This window comes from Daphnia magna, linkage group LG8 (genome assembly GCF_020631705.1).
Source record: "Daphnia magna isolate NIES linkage group LG8, ASM2063170v1.1, whole genome shotgun sequence".
Taxonomy (NCBI): Eukaryota; Metazoa; Arthropoda; class Branchiopoda; order Diplostraca; family Daphniidae; genus Daphnia; species Daphnia magna.
Window position 1 is genome coordinate 3,932,040 of NC_059189.1, and position 23,853 is coordinate 3,955,892.

Below are 23,853 nucleotides of genomic sequence, written 5' to 3' on the forward strand. Positions count from 1 at the left end.
TTCCATTCTATCATTTTTATTATCAATATTTTTCTTTTGGGGATTTCTCCTTTTTTTTGTGTGCGTGTGTGTGAAAAAGACGATGTTGTTGTTGTTGTATTCCTCCACCTACTCCAGAGCCATAGACGCAAAAACTTCTTTTCAAGATGCTCAGTGGCGCTTGTTGCTTCTGGTACGCTGACGATGCGCGATCGCCTTTTAAAGAAGAAGACCCTCTTTTGGTATGTGTGGTTTTGAACGTAGGCTATATATGCTGTACGTATATGATATTCATGCCACCGTCATCCTCCTTGCGCACGACTCTTTTCATATTTTCCCTTTTTTTTTTTCTTTCTTTCTTTCTTGAAGTAGCGACCAGATGTGAATTATGGACCGGAGCTCGTCAACTTGAAAGAAAAAAAAAACCCCTACCGCGACTAAACCCATCCACCTCGTCCCCTCCCCAGTCTTTTCTATCTGCAAACCTTAAAAAAAAAAAAAAAAGAAGAGAGAAATAAATAAGAAGCGCATACATTTCGGTATGTCGTGTGTGTTAAAGGTGAACATTGTCTTTTTGTTTGTTTTTTTGAATAATTTCCCATATCCGGATCAGTCCAGTCGAGAAGACCTTTCCAATCTCTGTTGCACCATCGATCCATTCGTCAAAAAAATAGCTCCGGTTGGTAACAAACAACAAAACCTTTAGTCCCTTCTTCATTCCCAAAACAACAAAACAGTTGGTGCACATATTCACAGTATGTCTCGTCATAAAAGAAGTCTGGCAACAGTTAAATTCATTTCTGCACAGCCTCTGTTTTTTTTTCTTCTTCTTTCAATTTAAGGCGCCTTTTTAAATATTGCGTGTGCTACAAAACAGCATTCTTCTCGCATTCTGTCTACCCCCCAACAGTTGTTGTTTTTTTTTTTAAACCAGTGGCCAACAGCCAAATAAACAAAACATGTCCGCCAAGGTTCATCAACGACAAAATGTCAACGACAATCCATTTTTTCTGTCTCTATTCGGAATTCACTTAGTTGGAAAATGAATGTATTGATCGCTCATCCGTTTCTTTTCATTTCACTCCCCTCCTTTCTTCTCTTAAAGTCATTTCCTTAAAGAGTCTTGATCCTCTTGAGTGGAGGCCACCGTTGCCGTCTCTTCTTCTTTTTCATCTTCTTCTTCTTTTTCTTCTTCGTTCTTCTTTTGCTTTTTGACAGGTTCCTGTCTCGTTTCTCGCCCAGAGGCTTCTTCTTCTTCTTCAATTTCATTGATGATCCTGACCTCTTCCACTTCCGCTTCCGACGACTCGGAATCCGATTCCTCCGCTACCGGCTGCTTCACATCCTCCTGCATGGGCTCGATCGGCTTCGCCCAGGGCTTCTCCGCCTTTATGTGAGTTTCAGTTCATTTTTTTACAAGTTTTATTACCAAAGACAAAATAGATCATAAAAAAAAAAGGCACGAAATGACTAATAGATAAAAATCTCGAAAAGAAAATGGACGCCACTACCATCTAGCGGTGGAAATTCAAACTACTCACATTGGGGTCCTTGGCGATGGCCTCGACTTTTTTGCGGTACAAGTCGTAGACAAAAGTGGCCATCTGTGGCATATCGTTGATCACCATAGCTGCATCCTCATCCGGCTCTTTAGTGGAGAGTCTCTCTGTCCGGTAGGTCTCTTCGGGTAACAATCGCAGGTCAGTAGGTCGCTGCAAAAGCGACCGGAAGGTTGGCGTCAGCTCGAAGCAGTTGGCGAACAATGAAGCTCTGGCGAAGACGTAGAGGCCAAGACGGGCACGCGAGGTGGCCACCACCAGACGACGGACGTCACGTAAATGACCGACTGCTCGGGTTTTCACCAGCGACAGGAGAATGTAATCGTTTTGTTGACCCTAAACTCGACAGAGGTTGACCACGAAGAATGAGATAAGAAAAAAGAACAAGGACACGTCTGTGTGAGTTTTTGTTAAAGAAAATTCTGCTTCATCGGAGATGGAAGGCAAGTTGATGGATGGGTGTCTAATATAATACCTGATATTTGTCGACCGTGTCGATCTTGCTCGGCCTGCCTATGAGCGGGTTGCTGGCGCAGCGAGTGTTGACGACGTCGCGGATCAGATGTTTCTGTCCGTTGTAAGTTGTCAGGATAGAGATCTTTTCGGCCGGATAACCCAAGAGCCGCATGTACATGAACACGGCCACGACATATTCAGCCTCGGCCAAGTTTTGGAAAAAATACGGATTGGGTTCGGATTCTCCAACACCCTGGAAATCGTCAACGTTGATCAACTGGAAATCGTAGACGAATCCAGTGTTAGCCACGCGGTATTCGGGTCCACTCGTGACGTGTTCCAGGTTGCCCAGCTTCTTGTAACGCCATTGATACAAAGAGCAGAGGCTCGGTCTGGCACGTCCCTGTGCATCTAGATCGACAGTGGGCACTCCCAGGCGCACGACGCGAGTAAACAGCGACTGTTCCATATTGGAATACTTTTGGAACGCCATATTTTTAATGACGGGAGGCAGTTGGTGGTGATCACCGATCATGATCCAACGTTTGAGTCGGTTGAAACCATCCTGTGGTGTTTGCAGTAACAGCGGAATGAAGGTCTCAATCTCCAGGATCTGGGCTGCTTCTTCCATCAAGATGTTATCGTACTGGATGATGGATTATACATTAACAACAAAAAACATAAATAAATAAATAATAATAATCTTTTTTTTTGTTGTTGAAAATTCCCCTAAAATGACGCACAAAACAGAATTTTAACGCTGCTCACCTTGAAACCCAATTCTACTAACTCTCTGCGCTTGAGGGCCGCATGCGTACAGGTCATGGCTATAATTTTGGCCTCGCGGACCAGCAGGTATCGCGATCGATCAAGTCCGCTTCGCAATAGCTCGAAAGCCCGGAACTCTTCCAATTGACTGAAAATCTTGCGAATGAAGCGCCAGCAGCCATCAGCGATTTCCATATCCTCAACGTAACTGCAACCCTTGAATATTGGCTGTGGCGCATCGTCAAAGAACTTGGCAAACGGGAAAAAGCGGCCGACATCCTCGACGGTGACTCCGCTGCTCTTGTCGCTTCTGACGCGGGCAAGGTATTCTTCCCAGCGAGCTAAAATGTGAAGGCGGAAAAAATGGCCAGCTGTTTCGCACGTGTAGGCCACATCTCCGGTCACTCCGAGGGACTGCTGCAATCGCTGAACCTGATCCAGCAATTCCAAGCGCTTGGCCAGCACGTAATTCACTCTACCGTAACGGCTAAAGTCTTTTTCAGTTTCCAGCTCTTCTTCGCCGTGACCCATACGGAGCAAATGACGCTCGTCGATGTCTAGCGCCATGATCTTCTCAAATAACTGATTGAGCGCCATATTGGAATGAGTGACGATAAGGGTCCGCTGCTCGGGGAAATTGTGATAAATGTTGGAGATAATCTGGACGGCAACGTCCGTTTTACCGGTACCAGGAGGTCCAACCACCATTGTCAAACCAGGTTGCATACCAGAACGGATGGCTTCGATTTGGGTCGGCGTGAAACGCACGGCATTCTTTTTGGGCTCATTAAACGGGTAAGGGCCACGACTGGGTATGACATGGGGTTCAACTAAAATATCTTTTCCTTGTAGATTGAAAGTTAACCGGAACGGTGGGACCAATTTCGTCGGACCGTCTTGCCCTCCTTCTTTTTCTTCAGCTTTTCCGTCTTCTTCATTAGAGCGGATTTCGTGGTCGGGGAAGCTTTCCTTAAGGTGAGCATAACTTAAGAACGTATCGTTGAAATCCAATGCTGGAATCTGATTAGGCATTTTCGAATAGTGGGCAGCTCCTGGATCACCGTAGCCGAGAATAATGTCATGCAGCCATTCGGGGACAACGCAATCCGTGTTCATTAAATCTCGGATTGTTTCCAGCACCGCTTTGAAATTGTTCTCTTTTGGTTTGCGTCGCATCAAGATATTGAAAGTGTCGTAAACGTCTTCTCCATTCTGCGAGACGCGATCCATATCTAATTTGTATTGATTGCAGTCCAGCCTAAGGCAAATCATCAAAACGTCCAATAATTAAATCTTCAACTTAAACGATTAATTCGATTTTCAAACGTACCAAACGCGGAACGTTCTGTTTCCACCTGGTATTTTAGGCCTAGGATCTGGTCCTTCTTCGATAATTCTACCTAGGTGATCTAGCATTCCTTCGACCTCGCAACCTCTGACGTAGACCAAGCCAACTTGCGGTACAAATGGCTCTCTGTTTAACACAGACAATGAAATGATTTAATCTATGATTTGTATATACATTTTTCTTTTCTTCATTAGAAGAGGAAACCATGGAATGCATACCTGAAATTGAAGTGAGTTCCGGGTGGGCCAGGTGGGCGAACCGTGAGAAGAAAGCATGCGTCATGTTTGCGCAAGTTTTCCCACTCATGCTTGACATCGTTGCGGACGTCGAGGATGACCGATACATCGGCTCGCACACGCGAAGGCTGTTTCTCACCAATGTTTGGTTTTCCCACCTCGACAACGGAGAAGGCTGTTATGGGCTGAGCCATTCTGGCCCATCCGCCAAACACGACGTTGCCATCTTCGCCCTTCCAGGGTTTCATGCGAAAGACGGAATCCTCAATGTCTTGACGAATTTCATAGGTCGACTCCAATCGAAACAGGTTGAAGTTACGTAACAAGTAATCGTGTAACGTTAGGAATTGCAAGTTCAGTTTAGGCAGGGCCAGACAGCCTTCACCCGAAAAATATTCAGTCGGAACAATGTTCTCGTTCCAGATGATATCCTCGGTGGGATACAATGGCATTTCATTCAGTGCCTCCAGTTGAGAAGCACGTCTTTCGTGACGGGATATCTAGAATAATAAAAAAAATGTCAAGGATAAAAGAAATCGGTTCGAATTTAGCTCGTATTTGAAATTACCAAGAGTTCCATGAGAAATTGTTTATCCTTTTCGTCTTTATCCGAATTGTCTGGGGGTGGCAACAGCTTGAGGTAAGCCGCCACATCTTGCAGCACCGTCGTGCTGGAATTTATCATGAAAAATATTATTATACGCCGAAGAATTAAATACTAAAAAAACATCAAAGAGAATTTAAAAAAAAAAAAAAATCCAAACCTGAGACCGTCGAAGTGTTTTGTGAGGGCTTCACGGGTATTGATGCTAGCCACATTGGTCAACGCGAACCGCCTCAATTCCGAGTATTTAACGAACGCGGCCTTCTGGAGCGCCGTGATGCGATCATAATGGAGTTGCATCATATCGCGGTCCGTCAGCGGATCGCCGGTTTGATCATTGATTTCAAAATGAGCGTAGAATTTGAGCATATCCAACAGCTACATGACAGGCACGAAAATAAAACAGAAAGGAACATGAATATAAATATTAAATTGTAAAATAAAATAAATGCATAAATAAATTCTAAATTTTCCGAACAAAGTTTGAAAATGAAATAAAGACGCAGCGAAAACTAGACAACACAAGCCGAATATCAATTTTCCCCTTCCAGGAAAAAAAAAAAAGATGAAAACAGAATTAATATTAATCCGAGCAAGCTATAAGCCTTTCTTCCACTATTTCGAAATTTGAGGATACAAGAATAATCAAACAATAAAAAATACAAGAAAGAGGGGGGGAACGTGCCCTTCCATTTGAATTTACCAGAAGCCTTGAAAAAAAAGAAAAGAAAAACGACAAGCGTAGAGCGAAGCGGCTGGAACGCGGCACACCTGGGCGTGTTTTCAGGAGAACAAAAGCTCGTCATTTTCCCACCTCTATCATTTCCGCCGGCGGCTACAAGGCTGCTGTAGCCGACAGTCTACCACATTTCCGATTTTGCTGTGCCCAGACTGTATACACTCATTTTCATTTTCTCCCCTCGTTCCGTCGTCTGTTGTTCCCTAAGCGAGGGAGAGAAAAGAAAATTTCCTACACTTTGTTCCATTCAAAGCAGCAAACAGTAACAGCACACGAAACTGGTGCTCCAAGTGATTCGTTTCAATGTTTCAAATCGCCAAAGATGCCATGACGTTTTGAAGATCTGCAGCTTCGTCAACTGGCTTCAAAAGAGGAACGACCTTGCGTCATCATGTCCGAGTGGATAGCCACACAATTGCTTTTGCTGATTATTCAGTTGGCGTCATCAACAGCCTTAGAGAACCTGGAAAGTGATGGACCTGTCGTGGGCAGCAGCAGTCATTGGATTCACGTCCAGAAATGCTGCCCAGAAGCCCACATGATGGTGGAAGTGGCCAGCCGAACAACGGCCACCACCCACAACACTGGCTCCAAGTTTGAATGCCAATTGCAAAACGATACGACATTCTTGTGGGCACCCGATTTTCTCGACGAACAAAACAAGTTGCAAGCATTCGAAGGAAGTCTCGACGCAGAGAGTGTCGACTCTGATTTCAACATCACGAAATTTTGCATACCAAACGGACCTTGCATCTCAGCCATCGTGGGTAAACCACAATGTGGACCGGTAAAAATCTTGTTCTTCTCTTTGAATTTCAATTCGAAAAATAAAAACTTGTACTCTACAGTACCGAGCATGGCCCATCTTTACGTACGCCGGTTTTCAAGAAGATTTACAATTACGACCATTCGGTGTCCTACGTCATGTGGTGGACAAGTTGGCTCAGGTTCCTCGTCACCATGAATATGCGCTAGATCAGTATTGCGTGGACGGCGTTCGACTTTTGGGCTCCGTCTCCCATTACGGACACGGATTGCCTGACGGTGCCGAGAACACAAGCTCAGCACCGTTGTCGCCTCCATCCGATGGCCCTGTTTATTATGCCCTCATCTGCGAGCCAGGCCCGCTGGACGAGAGTGATTTTTTCGAAATGTTTGTTCAAGTCTTTTACCCCATCGGCTTAGGGGTCGGTCTACTTGTATTGCTCACCCTAACTGGAATTCATCTGGTTCTCAAAGAATTGCGTGATCTGAGCGGTTGCATGCTCATAAGCCTCGTTGTTTCGATGATCGTCACTTTGACCAGCAACTTAATTCTTTCAGCTGCCGATTCTCGACCTAGTCCGTACCTCAATTTACTGTTTTTAGAGTCGGTAGTTCACGGCTCAGATGTGGCTGTACATTTTTGGCTTAGTGCCATCGGACACAGAGCCTGGACGGCTGTTCGGTAATTCCTGATATTGATAGCTTTTACTACAGTTTAATGACCGGTTTTTTTTTCCCTATCGATAGATTTCCGCGGAAGGAAGCCATGCGACCGGAAGGAAAACGATACGTCTTCTATTCACTTTATTCATGGGGATCAGCTGTTTGTGTGACAGGTTTGGCAGTATTGGTTCACTTTTTCATGGAAGACCAGTCACTCGGAACTACTTCACCGCACAGTTTCTTCACTTGGTATAGAATCGGTAATGTTTAAAACGTGACACACGAGAAAACCCAAACCGAATTAAAACGCAATCGATTTTTGTTTGTTTGTAGGTTGGTTGGGATTGGCTCTATTCTGCTCTACTTGCGTTTTCCTTTTTCTGGTCAATATTTACGTGTACTTTGCCACCCGCTCTACGCTTAATAATCAGACGAACTATGGACGGACGTTCCATCGCACCAAGGGATAGTAAGGCAACCTACTTAAAGGTCTTAAAAAAAAAAAAACGAAAGTAACACAATGATTTGATTTAGCTTTCGTGCATTCACCCGTCTTTTTCTCATCGTGGAAACTGTTTGGATAATCCAAACGTTTTCTTGGTTACAATATCCTATTTTGGTCGGCCTACGAATCTTGGCCGACATCACACTGCCTTTCCTCATTTTCTGGGCCGCCCTCAAAGTAAGAAAAATGACATAATAACATCTATTTGAAAGCTGAATTAACCTATTTTTGAATACGCAGGGACGCCGCGTCATGCATTTATTAAAAATTCGCTTGCAAATGTCGCAGTGTTGGCTATGTCGTCGCTGCTTCCCACCCAAAACACGGGATCGAGGACACTACTACGGCGAAGAAATGATGGCCCTTGGAACACCCATCTAGCCTACCGATGTTGTTTTAACAAACTATTGACGACGCCTACAATTCCTCTGATATCTTTACATTACTGCCCTGCTCCATGTTCTGTTTTTTAAAATCACGAATGAAATACACTGAAAGTGAAAACACTAACCTGTGCAAAAAGTTTTCCTTCACTGCGGTGATTTAATGAAGACAGATGGCAACGCGTGACCAGATGGCAATCGTCCATTACGACATTGAAAAAGCGGCGAGTGGGTAGTAAAGCTTCTAAATCGATTAGTAGTTCTAAGAAGCGCTCACAGTAATGGACTGCCTCGATGTCAATGTCTCCTATTAGAAACAGAATCATTTATATCAAAGAACTATGTTACAAGCGGAGGTTAAGTGTTTACCTTCTAACGGAATGGTGGCTAAAAGAGAAAGGAATTTTTGCATCAGACGCTGAAGAAATCTACGTTCAAATTCAATTTTAGTTCTTGATTCCTCATTCTCCTTAGCATCTTTTTTCTGTATAACTTTCCAAAACTTTTTTAGTTTAGGAAAACTATTCAGTTCTTGCTCTCGCCTTCCCTAAAATAAAACCACAGTTGAAGGCTAAGTCAGAAGAAAACATTTAAAACGACATGGAAATGTTACTAACCTCTGGTAGGCAAGTCCAGATTGATAGTGAAACCAATTTCTGAACTTGATCACGAATTAGATCAATTTCAAGGCTATTGAAACAGTGGTTGAAAAAGATGAGAATTATGGTTCGCTCCTTAAAAGTAAGCCCCCACTTTTCATCAAGTGACATTTCCATCAACTGTTTAAAAAAACTTGGAAAATTGTCTGGCAGTTTTTGAAAGATCTAAATAAAAAGATAGATAAGTTCTAGCCAGAAATTTCACACAAAAAGTGATAAAAATGACAATAAGCACCTGCCACGCTGATACTCGCTCTCTGAATTTTTCATTAACCATGATAACTATTGATAATACATGATATGCTGAGGAACTCCCGGGTCTGTAATTTGGCCATAAGTAATTTTCAAGGTATTGGCTAAATTCAAGCATCATGATTCTTCGAATCATGAATCTTGCACCTTGAATTTCTTCTTGATAAATTTGGTCAACAATATCGCCATCAAACTCCATGTGGTTTCCAATAGTTTGTGGCGCCCAGTATTTTGAAGCAACCTGAAACAGTGTGTTAGTTTTGAAAGATTTTATACACCACATTCTAGTACCTGTGTAACACGATCAGAATTGATTTGATCAAGTGTTAAGGGTATCTTGTTTTCATTGTTCTTTCCCGTAGAAGCGTTATTTCGATTTTTACTCTCCATTTTCCTTTTCAAAAATGCCCGAAACGTCGAGCAAGTTATGAGCTTGAAAAGTTGTAACTCGGATGGCGCCGAGTTGCCACAGAAACCGATAGCAGACGATATTGCAACCGCCAAGCGGCAAATGTTGATACTTCATGAAGGCGGCTATTATTTGTAAACAGCAGTTTCCGTGAACGGTTTATCGTTCGATTCATTCCTGTCAGCCAATGAGTATTATTAGCAAACAGAAAAATGGAGTGTACCCGAATTCTATCGTGGACGAAGAGTGGGAATATTTGGACCCAACTCCTGATATTCACGTTTTATTCCTCGAGTTTGACGACCGTTTCTTTGGTAGCAAACTGAAAAGTGTGGTTGTTAAATGGAGCCCAAGGATGACTGTGTATAGCTTAAGAATTATTTTTTTATTCTTTTAATTCTTCTCCCTAATTAATAATTTTACTGTCTTAGTTGTGCTGGTCTATGCCGGTATGAAGGTAGAAGATCTGGGCATTGCTCCATTAGTCTTAGTGTTCCACTTTTAAAATTGAGACCAAGGAAGGATCTGGTTGAAACTCTCCTGGTAAGAAAATGTTGCTTTAAAATCAAAACTGTACATGCTCCTCAAATATTCTTGTTATAGCATGAAATGATACATGCATTCCTGTTCCTAACAAACAATAATAGAGATAGGGATGGCCATGGCCCGGAATTTCAATATCACATGCACAGAATCAATCAAGAAAGTGGAACCAAAATCACAGTATGATGTGAATTGATATAATGATTAATCATTTTTTATCATAACCCTAATTTATATATTAGATCTATCATAGCTTCCATGATGAGGTAAAATTGTACAAACAGCATTGGTGGAAATGTTCTGGACCTTGTCAACATAGGCGTCCCTTCTATGGACTGGTTAAGCGCTCAATGAATAGAGCTCCTGGGCCCAATGATAACTGGTGGGCTACTCATCAGGCCAGCTGTGGTGGTTCTTTTGTCAAAATCAAAGAACCTGAAGGTTATGGCGTGAAAAAGAAAAAAGAAGTAGATGAGAATAAAGCAGTACCAGGTATTTATTTTAAATATAATTGTTATGTTTGCATAATTAACGTTGTATTGTCAAATACGTGTTTAGACTCCAAAAAGCAAAAAATGGAAATGCCATCGGGTTCACGTGATATCCGTGGCTTTCTAGCTTCTCCTACTTCTGGCCCTTCAACTAGTAAAGCATTAGTTACTGCTGCGAATGTCGCAAGCCCTCTGCCAAAACCACAGTCAAATAACACCTCGAAAGGGAAATCGACAACTGGATTTTCGGGCAAAAAAGCTAGTCCTTCCAAGGACAAACCGATATCTGGATATTTTGGCACGTCCAGCAATCCTAGTAAAGGAAAAACAGTGACCGGCTTTGTAGGGATGGTAAAGAACAAAGGCAGTTCGACTGTAACCGTTACATCACCGTCCGCTGGATCAGCAAAAACAGTAAAACCGGAAGATGCGAGACCGACGCAAGGAGGCATTGTATCTAAACCCACATCTTTGTCATCTTTTATTCCTTTTACCGGGCAAGGAAATCTTTTAGGGGGTTGTCCGCAAAAAATCAGTATTCCGTCCACGTCCGGAGCCAAACAATCAACGTCATCCATCAAAAAGGAAACTACCAAGGTCGTTGAGATAGTTTTGGACGACAGTCACAACGAAGACAGCCCCGAAGAGAAGCAAGTACCTTGTCCCATTTGTCAATCGTTTGTCGCTCTTAGTCAAATTAACACACATTTAGATTCATGTTTGCAGTGACCTCGATACGTGCAGTCAATTCGTTTATTTCTATTTCGAAATGTCATGGTGCTCTAAGTGTATTTAATGCGGAAAAAATATTATGCAATGTTTTTAGCTTTTTTTTTAAATGGTCCAGTGTTATTTGTTTCCTGTAAGAACACCTTCCAAGAGTTCCTAAAAATTGAAATATTGTTAAATCAAACACGCAATCCATTTAAAGATTACCATAGCTAGTTAATCAATTAATTTTTACCTTGAGCTGTTTGTTGGATTGTTGTAAGGATTCCACTTCTTGTGCGTGCTGTTGTTTGAGGGATTCTATGTCCTCTTGAGCTCGTTTGGCATTCCGTTCCAACTCAACTTTAAGCTCCGTCTTTTGACATTCAAGATTCTGCTCGACGTGCTTTAACTGCTCAATCTGTTCTTCCATTTCTCCTCGACCGATCTCCGCCTGCAAAGCTTTGCGCACACCAAAGGCCAAGCTGCTCTCATATAAGGTCTGATATGAAAGCAACGTCAAATTGAGTTCGTCGCGCACCCGAGCCAATAGGAAACCTCTTTCGGAGCAGCTGACGGTCACTTGTCTAATCAGTTCGTCTACATAAATGATTTTCTTTTCGTAAAACTATATGTCGACTATTGATCGTGATGGATAAGTTTGTACGAGTACCGAAGCATTGCGAGTAGAGCTCTCTTCTGATTGGACAGATTCCAATTTCACGTGCTTGACGCTGCTTGAGCCTAGAATCTAACTGTTCCTGCAGAGCGAGGACGTCCAATCTTGTTGCCGGCGTACTTGAGACCTTATCGAAAAAATAAACGATATAAGAATGCAAGAAAGAGAAAAAGAAATCTTCGAAATGCAATATTGGATAGTTTTTTTTTTTTTAATGTTGTGGTACCAGCTGGCGCCATATCTGGTCGTCTTCGGTCCATTCCTTGGGAGGAAGAATTGCGTTGATAGCATCTTGCGCTTCACGTCGAATAATATCGCGATTCTTGCCTCCACCCGGCGGCGAGGGCGGATCTGGAACCGGACCCGAATTGGTAGTGAAGGATCGACTGGTACTTCCGCCAGTTGGTCCACTGGCAGTTTGTAACTGAGGTAATTCGCCTGTCTGCAATTAAATGATCAATCTGAATGAACTAAAAAATCCCTTAGCTGCACATTTTTGATGGCTTAACTCTAACAATTACCTTCTTCTTATTGGCGTCACTCGGCTCCCGAAATAGCACGGGATTATCGTATTTCAGCAATGAAAACGAAGCGCCTGCCAAACGTTCCGACATATTTGATTTCACTTTGCACTTTTTTGTTCAAAATGTCGTCGTCTCAAATGAAGAGTGTCGCAGTAGTTAGCTGCACGATACTTTAGCGCAAGAATTTCATTTCCAGGCAGAGAATTATGGATCAAACATTCCTGCCTGGTTAACGATTGCGCAATCGCACTGCGTGCAATATGAGGCGATTCCGACTTCTCCCTTTTTTTTTTTTTTAATGCTTACAGATAAAAGCATTGCCCAATAAACTGACGTGTATTGATTTCGTCACATTTTACATTCTTTCGTCACATCGCATGAAAATTTAGTCAACAATATTTTCGGAAACAAATGAAAAGGAAATCGAGGAGCCAATGAGTTTGTTTTCACGTTGTCGAATATAATAGCAGACAAACAAGAAAAAAGTCGTAAAATCTTTTGCTTCTATAAATACATCGTCACCTTTCGTTCCGAGCACGAAAGAAAAAAGAAAAAGATTCCGCCTATATAATTGATATAGTAGTGGATGGAAAGTGTATAGCCATTTTTTTTTTTTTTTTAGCGAATCAAATTGTGATTGTAGGCAAGTGGACAGTAAGGAGAAAACATTTTGTTCACGTAAAAGCATTCCGGGTCTACAACGAGCTGCAATTAGAATTTATGTAACAATAGCAACATAGATGGAGTTGTTTTAAACTCAGGTGTTATGTATAGTTTTAAAAAGATCAGAAGAGTCCTATATTCCAATGGCGAGGAAATTGACTGGAGTCCACGGAATACTAGTTGGAAAATAAGCATGATATCAGCAGAAGGGCTGGATGGATTCAGTCCTTAAGTTTGTGCCATTCAGCGATCTGACGGCGAGGTGAATTGATCACCTCATTCCAGTGATGCAAGGCCGTTCCGCTGCTTTTGGTTCCACCCAATTCTAAACGTCCGATTTCCTGTTCAAAATTCTTAGAATTCATTTAAAGAAAATGGAATCAATCAAAGATGATTATTCAAAACGTACTTCGTTTTTGGTGACTCGGTCCCAGTCGAGGACGAGAAATTCGAGACTGATACTGTCCAGCGAAGTGGCGCCAGCCGGCAAATCAAAGACAAACGATTCATTGAAAACCGGATTCAAAGTGCGCTTTTTGACGTGCGTTTTCTTCTTGGCCACTCGTTGCCCATTATGCACAAGGTAAATCTTGACATATGGATCTGTGAGAGTAATTATTTCCAATCAGTCAAAATCAATGGCAGAATAAGAAGAATATCAACCGTACCAGCTAGGCCAGTCATGTCCATGCGGGGAATATTGCGTGCTTTCAACACAACGGCCGTCAGTCGAGAAGCTTGGGGCTGATAACAAAGCGACACCAAGAGCTCGCCTCGCCCATGTGTCCTCATCTATTTTGCATTTTTTTGTTTCCGCAGGTCAAAGAAAATTAAAAAAAAAAAAGTTGTATCAAAATAAACGAAAAAATGTTCGTGCGCGCATTTCGCGTGTTATCCGACGGCATATTTCTTATTGAAGTTTTTAAAAAAATATTTTCCAGGGTGAAGTGATAGCGAACTCACCTTGTGACTGCGGGGTGCGATTTCGCGGGACAGAAGAGCGCCAGAGTGGTTTCCGTTGTCAGCGTTATTGCAATCGACCGTGTCTGTCATTTCCTCCAGAGCTTCGTTAACAGGCAGCAACACTTCACCAATGACGTCATCACGAGAGTATCGATCGAAGCTTAAGACGACAAAATGGAGCGTCAGGCTCTGCAATAAAAAAAAAAGAAAGAAGCAAAATAACAAAAAGTAGAGACGATAACAAAGTAAAAGCTGTAAATCGTCATAACAAGGCCAATACGATCTGCGCTGAGCGAGACAACGGTTAATGTTCCAGAATAGATTGAAAGGCTAATAAAGCGTACCTGCAGTTGGTTCTTGCCAATGCCGTAAAAAGTAAAGTCTTCGTCGTAAACGGGATTGAGTGTACGACGAAGAACGCGAGTCTTGACCTTGTGATGCTTGTCGGGCAATAATTGGAGCTTGACGTAAGGATCGCTGGAACCGACATTGGAATCACGAGCTGGTAGCCCTTGGCATCGAACCACTGTAATATTCAGCGTGCTCTTTTCCACAATGTGCCTGATTATGCGAAAAGAAAACATTCTATTTGTTATTTTTTCAAAATGAAATCTTTAAAAGAAAAACAGGGGAGGGGGGACCAATTCCGGAGCATGAGGCACGCATTGGAACGTGAGTCAATAGCAAAGAGCCGGAAAAGAGTACGTCTCTCTTTTCACTACTCGCATGATTGGATAGGATCAAGTTACCATCACAATAGCTTCTCTTACTCCAATGCCTCATGTCAGCCTCGGCAAATAAAAAAGAAACGACGACTGGTCTTCTCTTTCTTGCCCTGTCGCTTGAGTAAAGTCGCAAAAAGCGCAAGGTTCTGCTACAACAAATAAGGACATGATCGACTTTATCATTTTCCCTGTCGCACGACATGTCCTTCTTTCTTACATTACTTTGTAACTTGCTTTAATGTGTATAAGCTTAGAGTGGGTGGACTTGTCCACCCAAACCAGTGAACAATCTACTTGGTTTAGCCACCTACACTGTGGATGTAGATACATCTATTCAACAAGAATAAGCCAGTCCTAGGAAACACCCACGCCCCATACCTAACTTTGAAATAGAGTTGGCCCAATTTGTTGGTTCCTCCTTCGCTGTAGGATCCATCCATATTCACGTCAATTTCTCCGGGGACATTGTCCTGGTGGGCGGAGGCGGAAGGAACCAAGTCGCTTTTGATTAATTCTGCTTTGGCTGGATGCGTAACCTCATTCTCCAGTTGGAAGCGGATGACAGTCTCGCGTTGCTGTTGAACACTTTCCTCTTGAATGGCGTTGTTGCCAGAACGACAGGTCGTACCCACCAGCGAATTCTTTCGACTCACCTGCGGGCTATTCATTTCGTAGGTTGGGGTCAAGGTGGAAGGCGTCGTTCCTGCGGCGTAAAACACGTATAATTTGTCTTTAAACAAAAATTGATAAACAGCTAACTGTAATGATTGTTATTACCTGAAAGTGGACTTGGAGATTTGCCGATAGGGCAGGAACCCGGAGGAGTTTTAGCTCCTGTTGGGCTTGGCGATTTCTTCATGTGATGGCTGATGGCTGCCGAAGAGCCTCCGCTGATGGAATGCGAATGTGTCAATTGTTGTTGACTGTTGGGGCTTTTGACGGCCACCGGCTTACGAAAAGCCAATGGCCTGCTCTCTGATCCGAGGTGACTGCCAGGTGATCGCATTTTCTTCCTCGTTTGTTGCTGATGGCCTCGATAACAAAAGCAACTGACGGCTGCAACTGAAATCAGGAGAACGACACCTCCGAGGCAGATGCCCACCACTGCCGGGGTGCTCACTACACATCAAAGGAAAAAGAAGAAAACATTTTGTTATTGATACACTTGATATAAAGTCTCTCTATTTGTAAGGCGGGATAAATCTGTTTTTTTTTCTTTGCTGCTGTAACGCCACTAGGAGACGATTGGGATCTCCCGGGAGTGTGCAAATGCGTTTAAAGCAGTTCGTTTATGCTCGACTTGTTCTTTCTAGCTCATCAACATAATTGCATCACAATTGTAAGAAAGTAAACGACCAGAATAAGTACGATGCGCAATATAGTCTTTCGTGAAAATTTAGCGGGATAAAAAAAAATAATAATAATATTTTCCTTGCATCAGACCCCGGTGTCTGTAAAGAACGAAAATGAGATCAAAATATTTATCGAAAAAAGAGAAGCGAATATTTTTGTTATTCGATCGATACGTTGCATCGTCTACTTGACATCTTTCGTGAAAAAATAAAATAAATAAAAATAAGGGTCGGTCGATGTTAGGCTTCCGTTGGGTACGACCCAGTGAATCGGGTGATGGAGAGTGTATATCTATCATCGTCATTTTAGAGTCGCCGACGTACGATAGCGACGCAAAAGTAGGATGCACGCTTACACCCACAGCATAAAAAGGAAAAGTAAATAACTAGATGCGGCCATTGATTGAATCAGTTGAAGACGTCTACCCCACGTCCAATTAGTGGCGCCGCGGCTGCAGACGCAGTCGAGAATATAAATAAAACATTCTTCGCGAGAAGAGAGACAATGATTTTAATTCCCTTAATTGCGCATTAATTTCCGACTGTCGGAAACGATGACCGTTTCAATTCAATTGCGTCCATCATCAAAAAATGGTAATTCCAAAAATTAAGGGCGGGGGGAGACGTCAAGCAACGACGTGTGGGCGAAACTATTTCAAATCGATCAAAGCCTAACTTGAATACAAAAGCGAAGTGGGTAAGGATGTTACACAGAGAACCCTACCGGCAAATTTGGTAATATCCACGAGCACCGTAATAACCATGTTGAACTACACGTTAAAACTCACAAACTAGGAGCGAGGCTTTAAACTTTCGCACCGTAGTAACCTGTGTACAGTAAATAGACCTTGCTAACATCCAACACTTTGACTCATTTCCCCGGTACAAGATCGACTGAACGGGAACAGCAGCAAGACCGGGAGCTAAACGGAAGAGAAGATTGCGGGGGGGAGAAATAGGAAAAAGGAGGAGCACTCCACGAGGAGCGCGCGCTTGACTCTGCTCTTGCAATCTAGTAGTGGCGAGCTCCTCACCGTCGAGGATTGGTCGATGTCACTAGGCGTGCACCAAAAAATACAGGCAGGGCTAGAACAAAAAGTTCTTTTTTTTTTTCCTTGCCTATTTTCCCCTCACCGAACAAAAGGCGACATGCTCATGTTATCGCCCTACGGCTGATTGACCATTTGCGCAGACTTGACTCCCGAACGAAATTGCTCTTTTGAGCCTACTCAATTTTTTCTTTTTTCATTATGTTCTTATTTTTTTTTTCGAAGAAAAAGATTTTGGGGGCAATCTTCAAAATAAAAAGATTCCATTTCCCCCGAAGGAAGCTGGTCGTGAACGAAGGGGGGAACGTAGTTCATTTAACTGTTACAGCAGTTCGTTCGTTTCATAGCCGTTGGGGACTATATGACAAGATCAATTTTCTGTGAACGCTGTCGTAAACCCAAATATTACAACAGGGAAAACGGAAAGCCCCTTTCTTTTATTTTCTTTCAAAAATATTTACTCTATCCTGCGCAAACTTAAGTCAAAAACCAATTTCAAAAATCAAACGGCACTGATCGATCTTAACGATTAATAAATACACGATACATGACTATGAATAAATTTTTTAAAAGGCAGAAAGGAGGTCAATACGTCGATAAAGTACCGCATTGATCGTAAACAACGCCCGTTCTTTTTTGTTGCTGTTGTTGACACAAATCTGCAACGTCTCTAGTGCGATACGACAAAGTTAAACCCCATCAATCGATCGTAAAAAACCCGATTATTTGTTTTTGAAAATGAATCCCGGTCTTTCTTCACTACCACCCCCCCAAATAAAAAATTAATAAAAGGCCTCCTCATTCTTTCAACAAAAGGCAGCGTGAGCCTAGTGGGGTTAGTTTGAACGAGCTTTTTGATCGATCTCGAAACATTGCACGTGTCTAGAAGGCCGCGTCTCAGACACGCTCCTTCCCGTCTTTGAGTATATCCGGCACAAAAGCGCACACGCACACACACACACACAATACCGACTGTGTTATAACGAGCGTTCATCTGAAACCATTTTCTCGCGAAGAAATATGATCTTCCTCTTTTACTCATATCGAGATCTTGCGCCATTATTAGAGGGTACTTTCCGTTTAATCGGGACGATGAATCATCATCAGGCAGAATTCTTTTTTACGGACCAGCGCGGTTCTTTTGTATCCGTGTTCGTTGCCAAGGTGATGGCGCAAGAGATGACATTCGTCGATAAGCGGGCAAAAAGGGACACGCACACTAGCGCCATGTCTATATTTATTCAACAAAATGGAAAACCTAATCTTTCTCTGTCCATAGTATTGGGAATAAGACGTCGTCTCATTTGAAATAAATTTTTTCAGCAAAGAATCGAAAGGTTTTCGCTCTTTGTCAGGGCGTGTGCAGTCAAACAGGATTTCATCATTTACGTCACGCAAAAACGAGTCTATCTTATCGCGGAATCCAAAATGTTTGAGAATATAAGGGTAGCGAAGGCGGTTGGTTGACGTCACGAAGGTTGAATATGAAGGTCGGGTCAATAACAGGAGTCCCTGCCTCACGCAGTGGGGGAGTCACAATGGCAGAGAGCGTAGCGGGCAAGCGCCGGGAACGAGAAAATATCAGAAAAAAAATAAAATCAATAAAGAGCTTCCTTTCCTACACGGAGGAGAAAACTTCGATATGGAGGGCTTCTACTGGAGATGCAATAGTCGGCTGACTTCTGTCCCTCTTCCGCGTAGCTAAATAAAAAATTCTTTTTCCTGTTGCATTTTTTGTTTCCCGCTTAAAATAAAACGAGTGAAAATTTGCCTATTTTTTACGGATAGTCGATGAGGTTATCGATCGCCATGTACCAATAAGCCGATTCGTAATCAAATGATTCACACGTGTAAGGCTTAGATAAATAAAGAGAGCTACTTGAGCAATGTCTAAGAAAAGAACGAAATCGACTTACACTGATTCAGTGGTTCAACATCGGGCCCCTCTCGTTCCTTCATTTCCGTCCGAAAGGGCGTCCTTGTTCCTCAATGATTGTGTGGTGATGATTGCTCTTACTTCTCTTCTATGTCGTCGAGTGTTCTACGAAAACGACGACTGCATAGCCCGGATGCAAGGCAAGGGACGGTGAGAGTCAGCCCAAATTGTTGTGTTAAAAATCTAATGTAAATAATCGAAAAGAATTGTAATCAAAATGACGCTTCTTCTTTCTTTTCAAAGGGAGAAACACACAACGCACACTTACTTCCTGATGTTGAAGTTTGTTCACTGCGTTCTATACCCGTTTCACAAGCCAGTCTCTTCGTCATCACCGGAACGACGCGTCGCTCCACCGCGCACCCAACCCCATCTTCTTTTTTTGCGAGCTTAGAATGCCGCCCCCAAGAGGCATAGCACTTTTCTCTTGACACTTCCGAAACGGCTAGTGCAAATTAAAATGGCAGTCGATGACCAGCGGGGGGGCTTATTTCTGTTTGACGTCAGAAAAGAAGGAAAATATGGATGAATTATAAATGTTAACGTAAGATACCATTCTCCCTGGGTTAGCCACACAGCCATTGCTTGGCAGGAAATATCACGCTATTCTGTTCCGACAGTTCCTGCCGTTGACCTGGTTACATGCATTCCATTTCCTAAAAAGCATTCAAATTTTTACCGGAAGCGGAATGCTATTGATTTTTGACCATTGAAAGTCCTTCCTTGTTTTGTTTTTTTGGTGGGTGGGGGTTTACTCAAAACCCAACGACAAAGACGTTAGCGAAAAAAAAAGTTAGTTAAACCATTAAAATAAACAAACAAGGTAAACTCAGCACATCAAAAATAAAATGAAAGACACCAACAAAGTTGCATATGTTTTTAAGTTGGAAAGAGTTTTATGTCGCCTTTTTTCGTTTTATGTTTTACGTGTTTGTTTTTAAAGTTTGAATTGAGAACCAGAGGTGCGTTTGTTTTTCAAACTCGATTTCTGTTTGCTTTGTCTAACAGCGTCCACGCTAGCTGAGACGTCCTCTTGTAGCTGCCTGAAGAAGGCCGTAGACGATTTCGGAGCTTTCATTCTATTCTCCTTGATCTGCAGGAAAAAGAGCGTGGTTTAAGAGTTGAAAATTCCGTTCTATTTGGACATGGCCGGATGGATCTCCCAATAATAAAAAAAGAAAACCTACCAATGAAACGGTACCCTCCTTCTCAGCTTTCTGCAGATTCTGTAGAACGCGGGCTTTAGCGTGCTTATTACCCAGCCCAGGATTGGCCTTGTCGACGGCCTTCTCTGTTCGCTCTCTTTCCTTGTGTCGCACACGCTGGGCACTTTTCTTCTTCCGCCGCTCGCGCAATAAGTCTGTTTTTTCTTTTTCGGTTTTGCCCTTCAACACGCCTCTCGTGGGATCTGTTCAACCATTGCGATTAAACTATTTCAAAGAGAAAACTATATGACAAGCAATAAAAAAAAAGAAAAGACCTTGAACTTCTTGTGGTGCCAATAAATTGGCATCGCTGACTGTGACGGGGGCAATCTCTTCCATGACGATAGAGGGCATGTTGCTGACAATTTTGATATCAGGTTCAGCCTAAAGAAATGTTACAAAAATGTTGACAATCGATCGTAAACGTAAATAAGGCCCCCGTAAATACCGCTCGCGGGGTATAGTTGAAGTTGCATAGGGCATCGAGTTTTGCAAACACGTTGGCCATCCTTTTTCGAAGTGCTGCCCGGTTTTGGTCATCGGACGGTTCATCGTTCGCAGCATCGGCCAGACTGCTAGATTTAGCTTCCAATTTCTGGATTTCCTGTTGCTTCAGGAATTCCTGAACATTGAGCGAGGCGAAAATGAAATACTTTTATCGACTGTTTGACAGTTGACATAATCAAACCTGTTCGTAGATTTCAGCGAGGCTATATTTGCTCTTCTCTTGATCCAGAACCAACTTCTTTTTGTACTCGGTAGGGTCGTACACGGGTTTGATTTTACGTTCTACGTCGTCAAAAGCTTGATCTTTGATACGTTGACGGATAAGCTCTTCTAACGTCTTAGTGGTTTCTTCTGTGATGACAGGGGCTTGTCGTGTCGTATGGTCAAAGAAGAGATCTTCTTCTAACAACGCGTTGTCAGGCCTGAGTTCAGCTTTCGTTTCACCCATCAGCTGCCAAGGTTTCGGCGCCACAGCTTCGTCTTCCAGTTCTTGGATTTTGGCTTTCAACCGTTCTTGCCTCTGCTCATAGCTAGACTTGACGTCTGATTTCGTCAGATTACGAACAGACGACTCAGACCCGCTTTCTTCTGATTCTGAGCCACTTAGGTCGAATCTAGATTTTAAAACAAGTTGTTAACAATGTGCATAAACAAATGACGCGTCTTAAAAGTTACTTGACACGTTTTCCTCTTGGTTCAGCATCATCATCATCCTGCTCCTCGTCTTCGATTTCTTCGTCGTCGTCCTTATCCTCTTCGAGATCTTCACCATTATGATTTGAGGTGCTTTTTCGATCTCCAGCTGGAATGGAGCCCCTAAAAAAATCTTTGTATTTGGCTCTGATAGCGGTGTCCTGCAAGGAAGAAAAAATTACATAAAAAAAAAACTTTTTGCGATTTCAAGGATCTGTGATTACGTTTTCCTCATCATCTGATAAGACATCTTCAAAGTAGTCAATCGACTCGGCATCGTCATCGTTAACTGAAGGTTTTTCAGCCTCTTCTTTTTCAAGAAACTTCTCCATTTCTCCAACTTTAAAGAACTCATCATCTACTTCGGTTTTCCTGATCTTTCCCATTGACTGTTCTTTATTCTTTTTTGGCCTTTCCTCTCGCTCTTCGTCGAGCATTTTGTACTCGTCGAATTTCAAGTCATCAGTTTCGTCGAGATCTGAATCATCGTCATGCCCGCTTTCATCATTGTCACTATCAGCAGGAAGCTCAAAAGACAAATCGCTTGCAACACTGTCTTTATCCTGTTCATTTTCCTTTACATTTTCTTCTTCTTCTTCTGCTTCATCAGCTTGCACTTCGACTTTGTAAAATGTGAGTTTTTTGTCTTTTCCTGAAAGTAATTTGGCTACATTTTTGACCAAGATGTTGAAACAAGGTTCATTATGAAGTTCTAGTTGCTGCCAAATTTGTTCTTCATCAAATCCATCTATGTACAACTCTGGAAGAGAACGTGTAAGGCCTTGCAAGGTGAAATTCCGGTTGACAAAATTATACAGATCTTTAGTGATTGTCTTGAATTTTGTATTGGCAGCCGTCTGCACACTACAAAGAATAAAAATTAGGTAAGAATAAAGTAACGAAAAGCTTCGAAACAACAGGATTCGTTTAGAATGAAAATTCAGGCACATGGACATGAGGATCCAATACTAGAACCCCAAGTAGTCTTGTCGTACGGTACGATACAAAACATTTAACATGAAAGGCATTTAAAAGAAAACATTTTTTTACCTTAAAAAACTCTCGGGTTTCGTAGTTACAGCAGTAAATTCATTCAAAACGCGATCCACGAGGGATTCGCTGTGAGCGGCCATGTTTCCTAATGTTTTGACGTCTGTCCACGGAGACCAGCAATGCCAGTTTTGCACAAATGGGTTTGACGCTTTGATCTGAATTTCTGATCGATAATTTTTTTTTTATTGAGCCTTTCTAGTGTGCAGTCTGTTCAGTTCTGTTCAACGTCACAAAAAAGAAAAAAAAGTTGTACTAATGATGTCAACTGCTTTTCGCAGAATCAAAATATTTGTTCAGATTTAAAGAAGAGACAATTAGGTACCTCAGAGAGATGCTGGCTAATGAGTCTGTCTGGTAATCATCTCCAGTAACAGAAAGAGGTCTAGGACTTGGAGGTAAATGTATATATTCGTATCGTTCAGGCTTCACTAATGCATTACTGGGAAATGTGGCTTTTCACTGCAGTCAGTGTCACGGACTCTGTGGGTGATATGCATGTCGATCCATTTTCTCCTCCACGTCCTTTGCCACATGCAAGAGACAATAAGGCTTTCTTTAATAAATACAACGAAAAATAATGCTGGTAGGCGACGTGCTCCAGGTTGCACCTTTCTATTTTTTGGGTGTCCGGGACTGCTTGACTTTGTGCCCATAGCCTTCAGGTGTATTTTATTCTTTTTATTCCACTCTAAAACTTGACCCAATTGCTGTTGGTTCCCTAAGCCACAAAAAAAAAAGGAAGAAAAAAATAATAGCACACTTGGCAGTAGGGTTGTACACTGGCCCGTCTTACTGTGCGTTCATATACTTTCACTGTGTCAGCTTAAAGACGGCGTTTACAAGTCTGGAATTTAGAAAAGAAAAAAAAGGAATTGAACAGTATTCAGCTTTCCAAATCCCGTCAATGAATCGGGTTTTTGTCCTGCTGCTTTGTGTAATTATACGAAGTGTATGATATCTTTCGATCATAAAGACGAGACGAGTCAGGGATTGTTTTTGTCTCCTCCATAACCTATTGCTTCATCTGGAAATCACGAATCTATTTCGTTATTTAGTTTTGTTTTTCATCAAGTCTTTTAGCTTTTGTCCTTTTCATTTCTTTTCTTGCCGATACAATCCTCTTGCGTCATAAGCGCTCTGGCGGCCAGGAGTAAAAGCACTTGGTCGGATTTTCCCGGTCTTTCCCGAAACAACGGCAAGAAGGCATAAAAAGGGGGAAGAAAAAAAAAAATGGTATCACCAGTACACGAGTGAATTCGACCACCGCTGTTGGCAATTTATTCTTATTTCACACACAAGATGTCTAATTAACGACAATATTCGATAAGCATCATCAAGTTGACCGTACGAAAGGAAAAAAGAGGTGCACAAACATGTAATGTGATCTGTTTTCTAGAATACCGGTGCGTATCGATCCATGGTTTCAAGTTAGAACGA

General features: G+C 42.3%; 6 protein-coding genes across 8 annotated transcripts; 2 read left to right on the forward strand and 4 right to left on the reverse strand.

Moving 5' to 3' along the window:
* Positions 1–1,010: 1,010 nt before the first annotated feature.
* LOC116928935 (RNA helicase aquarius) lies at positions 1,011–9,402 on the reverse strand. The gene is made up of 13 exons (XM_032936069.2): positions 9,208–9,402; positions 8,900–9,157; positions 8,623–8,829; positions 8,375–8,552; positions 8,134–8,312; positions 5,111–5,328; positions 4,915–5,017; positions 4,329–4,846; positions 4,093–4,236; positions 2,763–4,020; positions 2,014–2,640; positions 1,521–1,874; positions 1,011–1,366 (listed from the first exon to the last, which is right to left on the reverse strand). The coding sequence occupies exons 1-13, from the start codon at positions 9,304–9,306 to the stop codon at positions 1,085–1,087; spliced, it is 4,425 nt and encodes a 1,474-aa protein (XP_032791960.2). The 5' UTR covers positions 9,307–9,402; the 3' UTR covers positions 1,011–1,084.
* Positions 5,792–8,132, forward strand: LOC116928949 (probable G-protein coupled receptor Mth-like 5). The gene is made up of 6 exons (XM_032936094.2): positions 5,792–6,476; positions 6,538–7,136; positions 7,202–7,377; positions 7,451–7,586; positions 7,652–7,799; positions 7,863–8,132. The coding sequence occupies exons 1-6, from the start codon at positions 6,081–6,083 to the stop codon at positions 8,001–8,003; spliced, it is 1,596 nt and encodes a 531-aa protein (XP_032791985.2). The 5' UTR covers positions 5,792–6,080; the 3' UTR covers positions 8,004–8,132.
* Positions 9,403–9,443: 41 nt separating the features above from the next.
* On the forward strand, positions 9,444–11,198 carry LOC116928952 (DNA-dependent metalloprotease dvc-1). The gene is made up of 5 exons (XM_032936100.2): positions 9,444–9,688; positions 9,757–9,868; positions 9,929–10,048; positions 10,111–10,360; positions 10,427–11,198. Exons 1-5 carry the CDS (start codon positions 9,513–9,515, stop codon positions 11,086–11,088), a joined length of 1,320 nt encoding a protein of 439 aa, XP_032791991.2. The 5' UTR covers positions 9,444–9,512; the 3' UTR covers positions 11,089–11,198.
* Positions 11,073–12,410, reverse strand: LOC116928956 (33 kDa inner dynein arm light chain, axonemal). The gene is made up of 5 exons (XM_032936108.2): positions 12,268–12,410; positions 11,973–12,188; positions 11,741–11,873; positions 11,324–11,667; positions 11,073–11,244 (listed from the first exon to the last, which is right to left on the reverse strand). The coding sequence occupies exons 1-5, from the start codon at positions 12,358–12,360 to the stop codon at positions 11,209–11,211; spliced, it is 822 nt and encodes a 273-aa protein (XP_032791999.1). The 5' UTR covers positions 12,361–12,410; the 3' UTR covers positions 11,073–11,208.
* Positions 12,411–12,587: 177 nt separating this feature from the next.
* LOC116928950 (synaptotagmin-4) lies at positions 12,588–16,897 on the reverse strand. 3 transcript variants are annotated; one of them, XM_032936099.2, is made up of 8 exons: positions 16,698–16,897; positions 15,399–15,740; positions 15,000–15,324; positions 14,241–14,457; positions 13,897–14,085; positions 13,602–13,725; positions 13,343–13,536; positions 12,588–13,274 (listed from the first exon to the last, which is right to left on the reverse strand). In XM_032936099.2, the coding sequence occupies exons 1-8, from the start codon at positions 16,735–16,737 to the stop codon at positions 13,155–13,157; spliced, it is 1,551 nt and encodes a 516-aa protein (XP_032791990.2). In that variant the 5' UTR covers positions 16,738–16,897; the 3' UTR covers positions 12,588–13,154. The 3 variants fall into 3 exon arrangements, with proteins under 3 accessions (XP_032791990.2, XP_032791987.2, XP_032791988.2); XM_032936096.2 differs by having other exon boundaries at positions 12,588–13,286; XM_032936097.2 differs by having other exon boundaries at positions 14,991–15,324.
* A 2,933-nt stretch (positions 16,898–19,830) lies between these two features.
* LOC116928941 (U3 small nucleolar ribonucleoprotein protein MPP10) lies at positions 19,831–22,879 on the reverse strand. Its single transcript, XM_032936078.2, has 9 exons — positions 22,739–22,879; positions 22,414–22,633; positions 21,588–22,227; positions 21,346–21,524; positions 20,852–21,284; positions 20,612–20,785; positions 20,439–20,547; positions 20,146–20,366; positions 19,831–20,051 (listed from the first exon to the last, which is right to left on the reverse strand). The coding sequence occupies exons 2-9, from the start codon at positions 22,494–22,496 to the stop codon at positions 19,896–19,898; spliced, it is 1,995 nt and encodes a 664-aa protein (XP_032791969.2). The 5' UTR covers positions 22,497–22,633; positions 22,739–22,879; the 3' UTR covers positions 19,831–19,895.
* Between the last annotated feature and the right edge of the window lie 974 nt (positions 22,880–23,853).

Excerpts from the sequence above, each read along its gene's own strand:
- LOC116928956 (XM_032936108.2), bottom strand. The coding sequence starts at position 12,360 with ATGTCGGAACGTTTGGCAGGCGCTTCGTTTTCATTGCTGAAATACGAT. Across the intron at positions 12,189-12,267 it reads GTGACGCCAATAAGAAGAAG|ACAGGCGAATTACCTCAGTT; the intron begins GTAATTGTTAGA and ends ATTTAATTGCAG. Across the intron at positions 11,874-11,972 it reads ACCAGATATGGCGCCAGCTG|GTCTCAAGTACGCCGGCAAC; the intron begins GTACCACAACAT and ends TTTTTCGATAAG.
- LOC116928949 (XM_032936094.2), top strand. The coding sequence starts at position 6,081 with ATGTCCGAGTGGATAGCCACACAATTGCTTTTGCTGATTATTCAGTTG. Across the intron at positions 7,137-7,201 it reads AGAGCCTGGACGGCTGTTCG|ATTTCCGCGGAAGGAAGCCA; the intron begins GTAATTCCTGAT and ends CCCTATCGATAG. Across the intron at positions 7,800-7,862 it reads TTTTCTGGGCCGCCCTCAAA|GGACGCCGCGTCATGCATTT; the intron begins GTAAGAAAAATG and ends TTGAATACGCAG.
- LOC116928950 (XM_032936096.2), bottom strand. The coding sequence starts at position 16,737 with ATGGTTATTACGGTGCTCGTGGATATTACCAAATTTGCCG. Across the intron at positions 14,458-14,999 it reads CAACTCTATTTCAAAGTTAG|GCACATTGTGGAAAAGAGCA; the intron begins GTATGGGGCGTG and ends TCGCATAATCAG. Across the intron at positions 13,726-13,896 it reads TCGCACCCCGCAGTCACAAG|ATGAGGACACATGGGCGAGG; the intron begins GTGAGTTCGCTA and ends AATGCAAAATAG.
- LOC116928952 (XM_032936100.2), top strand. The coding sequence starts at position 9,513 with ATGAGTATTATTAGCAAACAGAAAAATGGAGTGTACCCGAATTCTATC. Across the intron at positions 9,689-9,756 it reads TGGAGCCCAAGGATGACTGT|TTGTGCTGGTCTATGCCGGT; the intron begins GTATAGCTTAAG and ends TTACTGTCTTAG. Across the intron at positions 10,361-10,426 it reads TGAGAATAAAGCAGTACCAG|ACTCCAAAAAGCAAAAAATG; the intron begins GTATTTATTTTA and ends ATACGTGTTTAG.
- LOC116928941 (XM_032936078.2), bottom strand. The coding sequence starts at position 22,496 with ATGGCCGCTCACAGCGAATCCCTCGTGGATCGCGTTTTGAATGAATTT. Across the intron at positions 20,548-20,611 it reads TCAACTATACCCCGCGAGCG|GCTGAACCTGATATCAAAAT; the intron begins GTATTTACGGGG and ends ACATTTCTTTAG. Across the intron at positions 20,367-20,438 it reads GGCACCACAAGAAGTTCAAG|ATCCCACGAGAGGCGTGTTG; the intron begins GTCTTTTCTTTT and ends ATGGTTGAACAG.
- LOC116928935 (XM_032936069.2), bottom strand. The coding sequence starts at position 9,306 with ATGGAGAGTAAAAATCGAAATAACGCTTCTACGGGAAAGAACAATGAA. Across the intron at positions 8,313-8,374 it reads AGCCACCATTCCGTTAGAAG|GAGACATTGACATCGAGGCA; the intron begins GTAAACACTTAA and ends TGTTTCTAATAG. Across the intron at positions 4,237-4,328 it reads GGAACTCACTTCAATTTCAG|AGAGCCATTTGTACCGCAAG; the intron begins GTATGCATTCCA and ends TGTGTTAAACAG.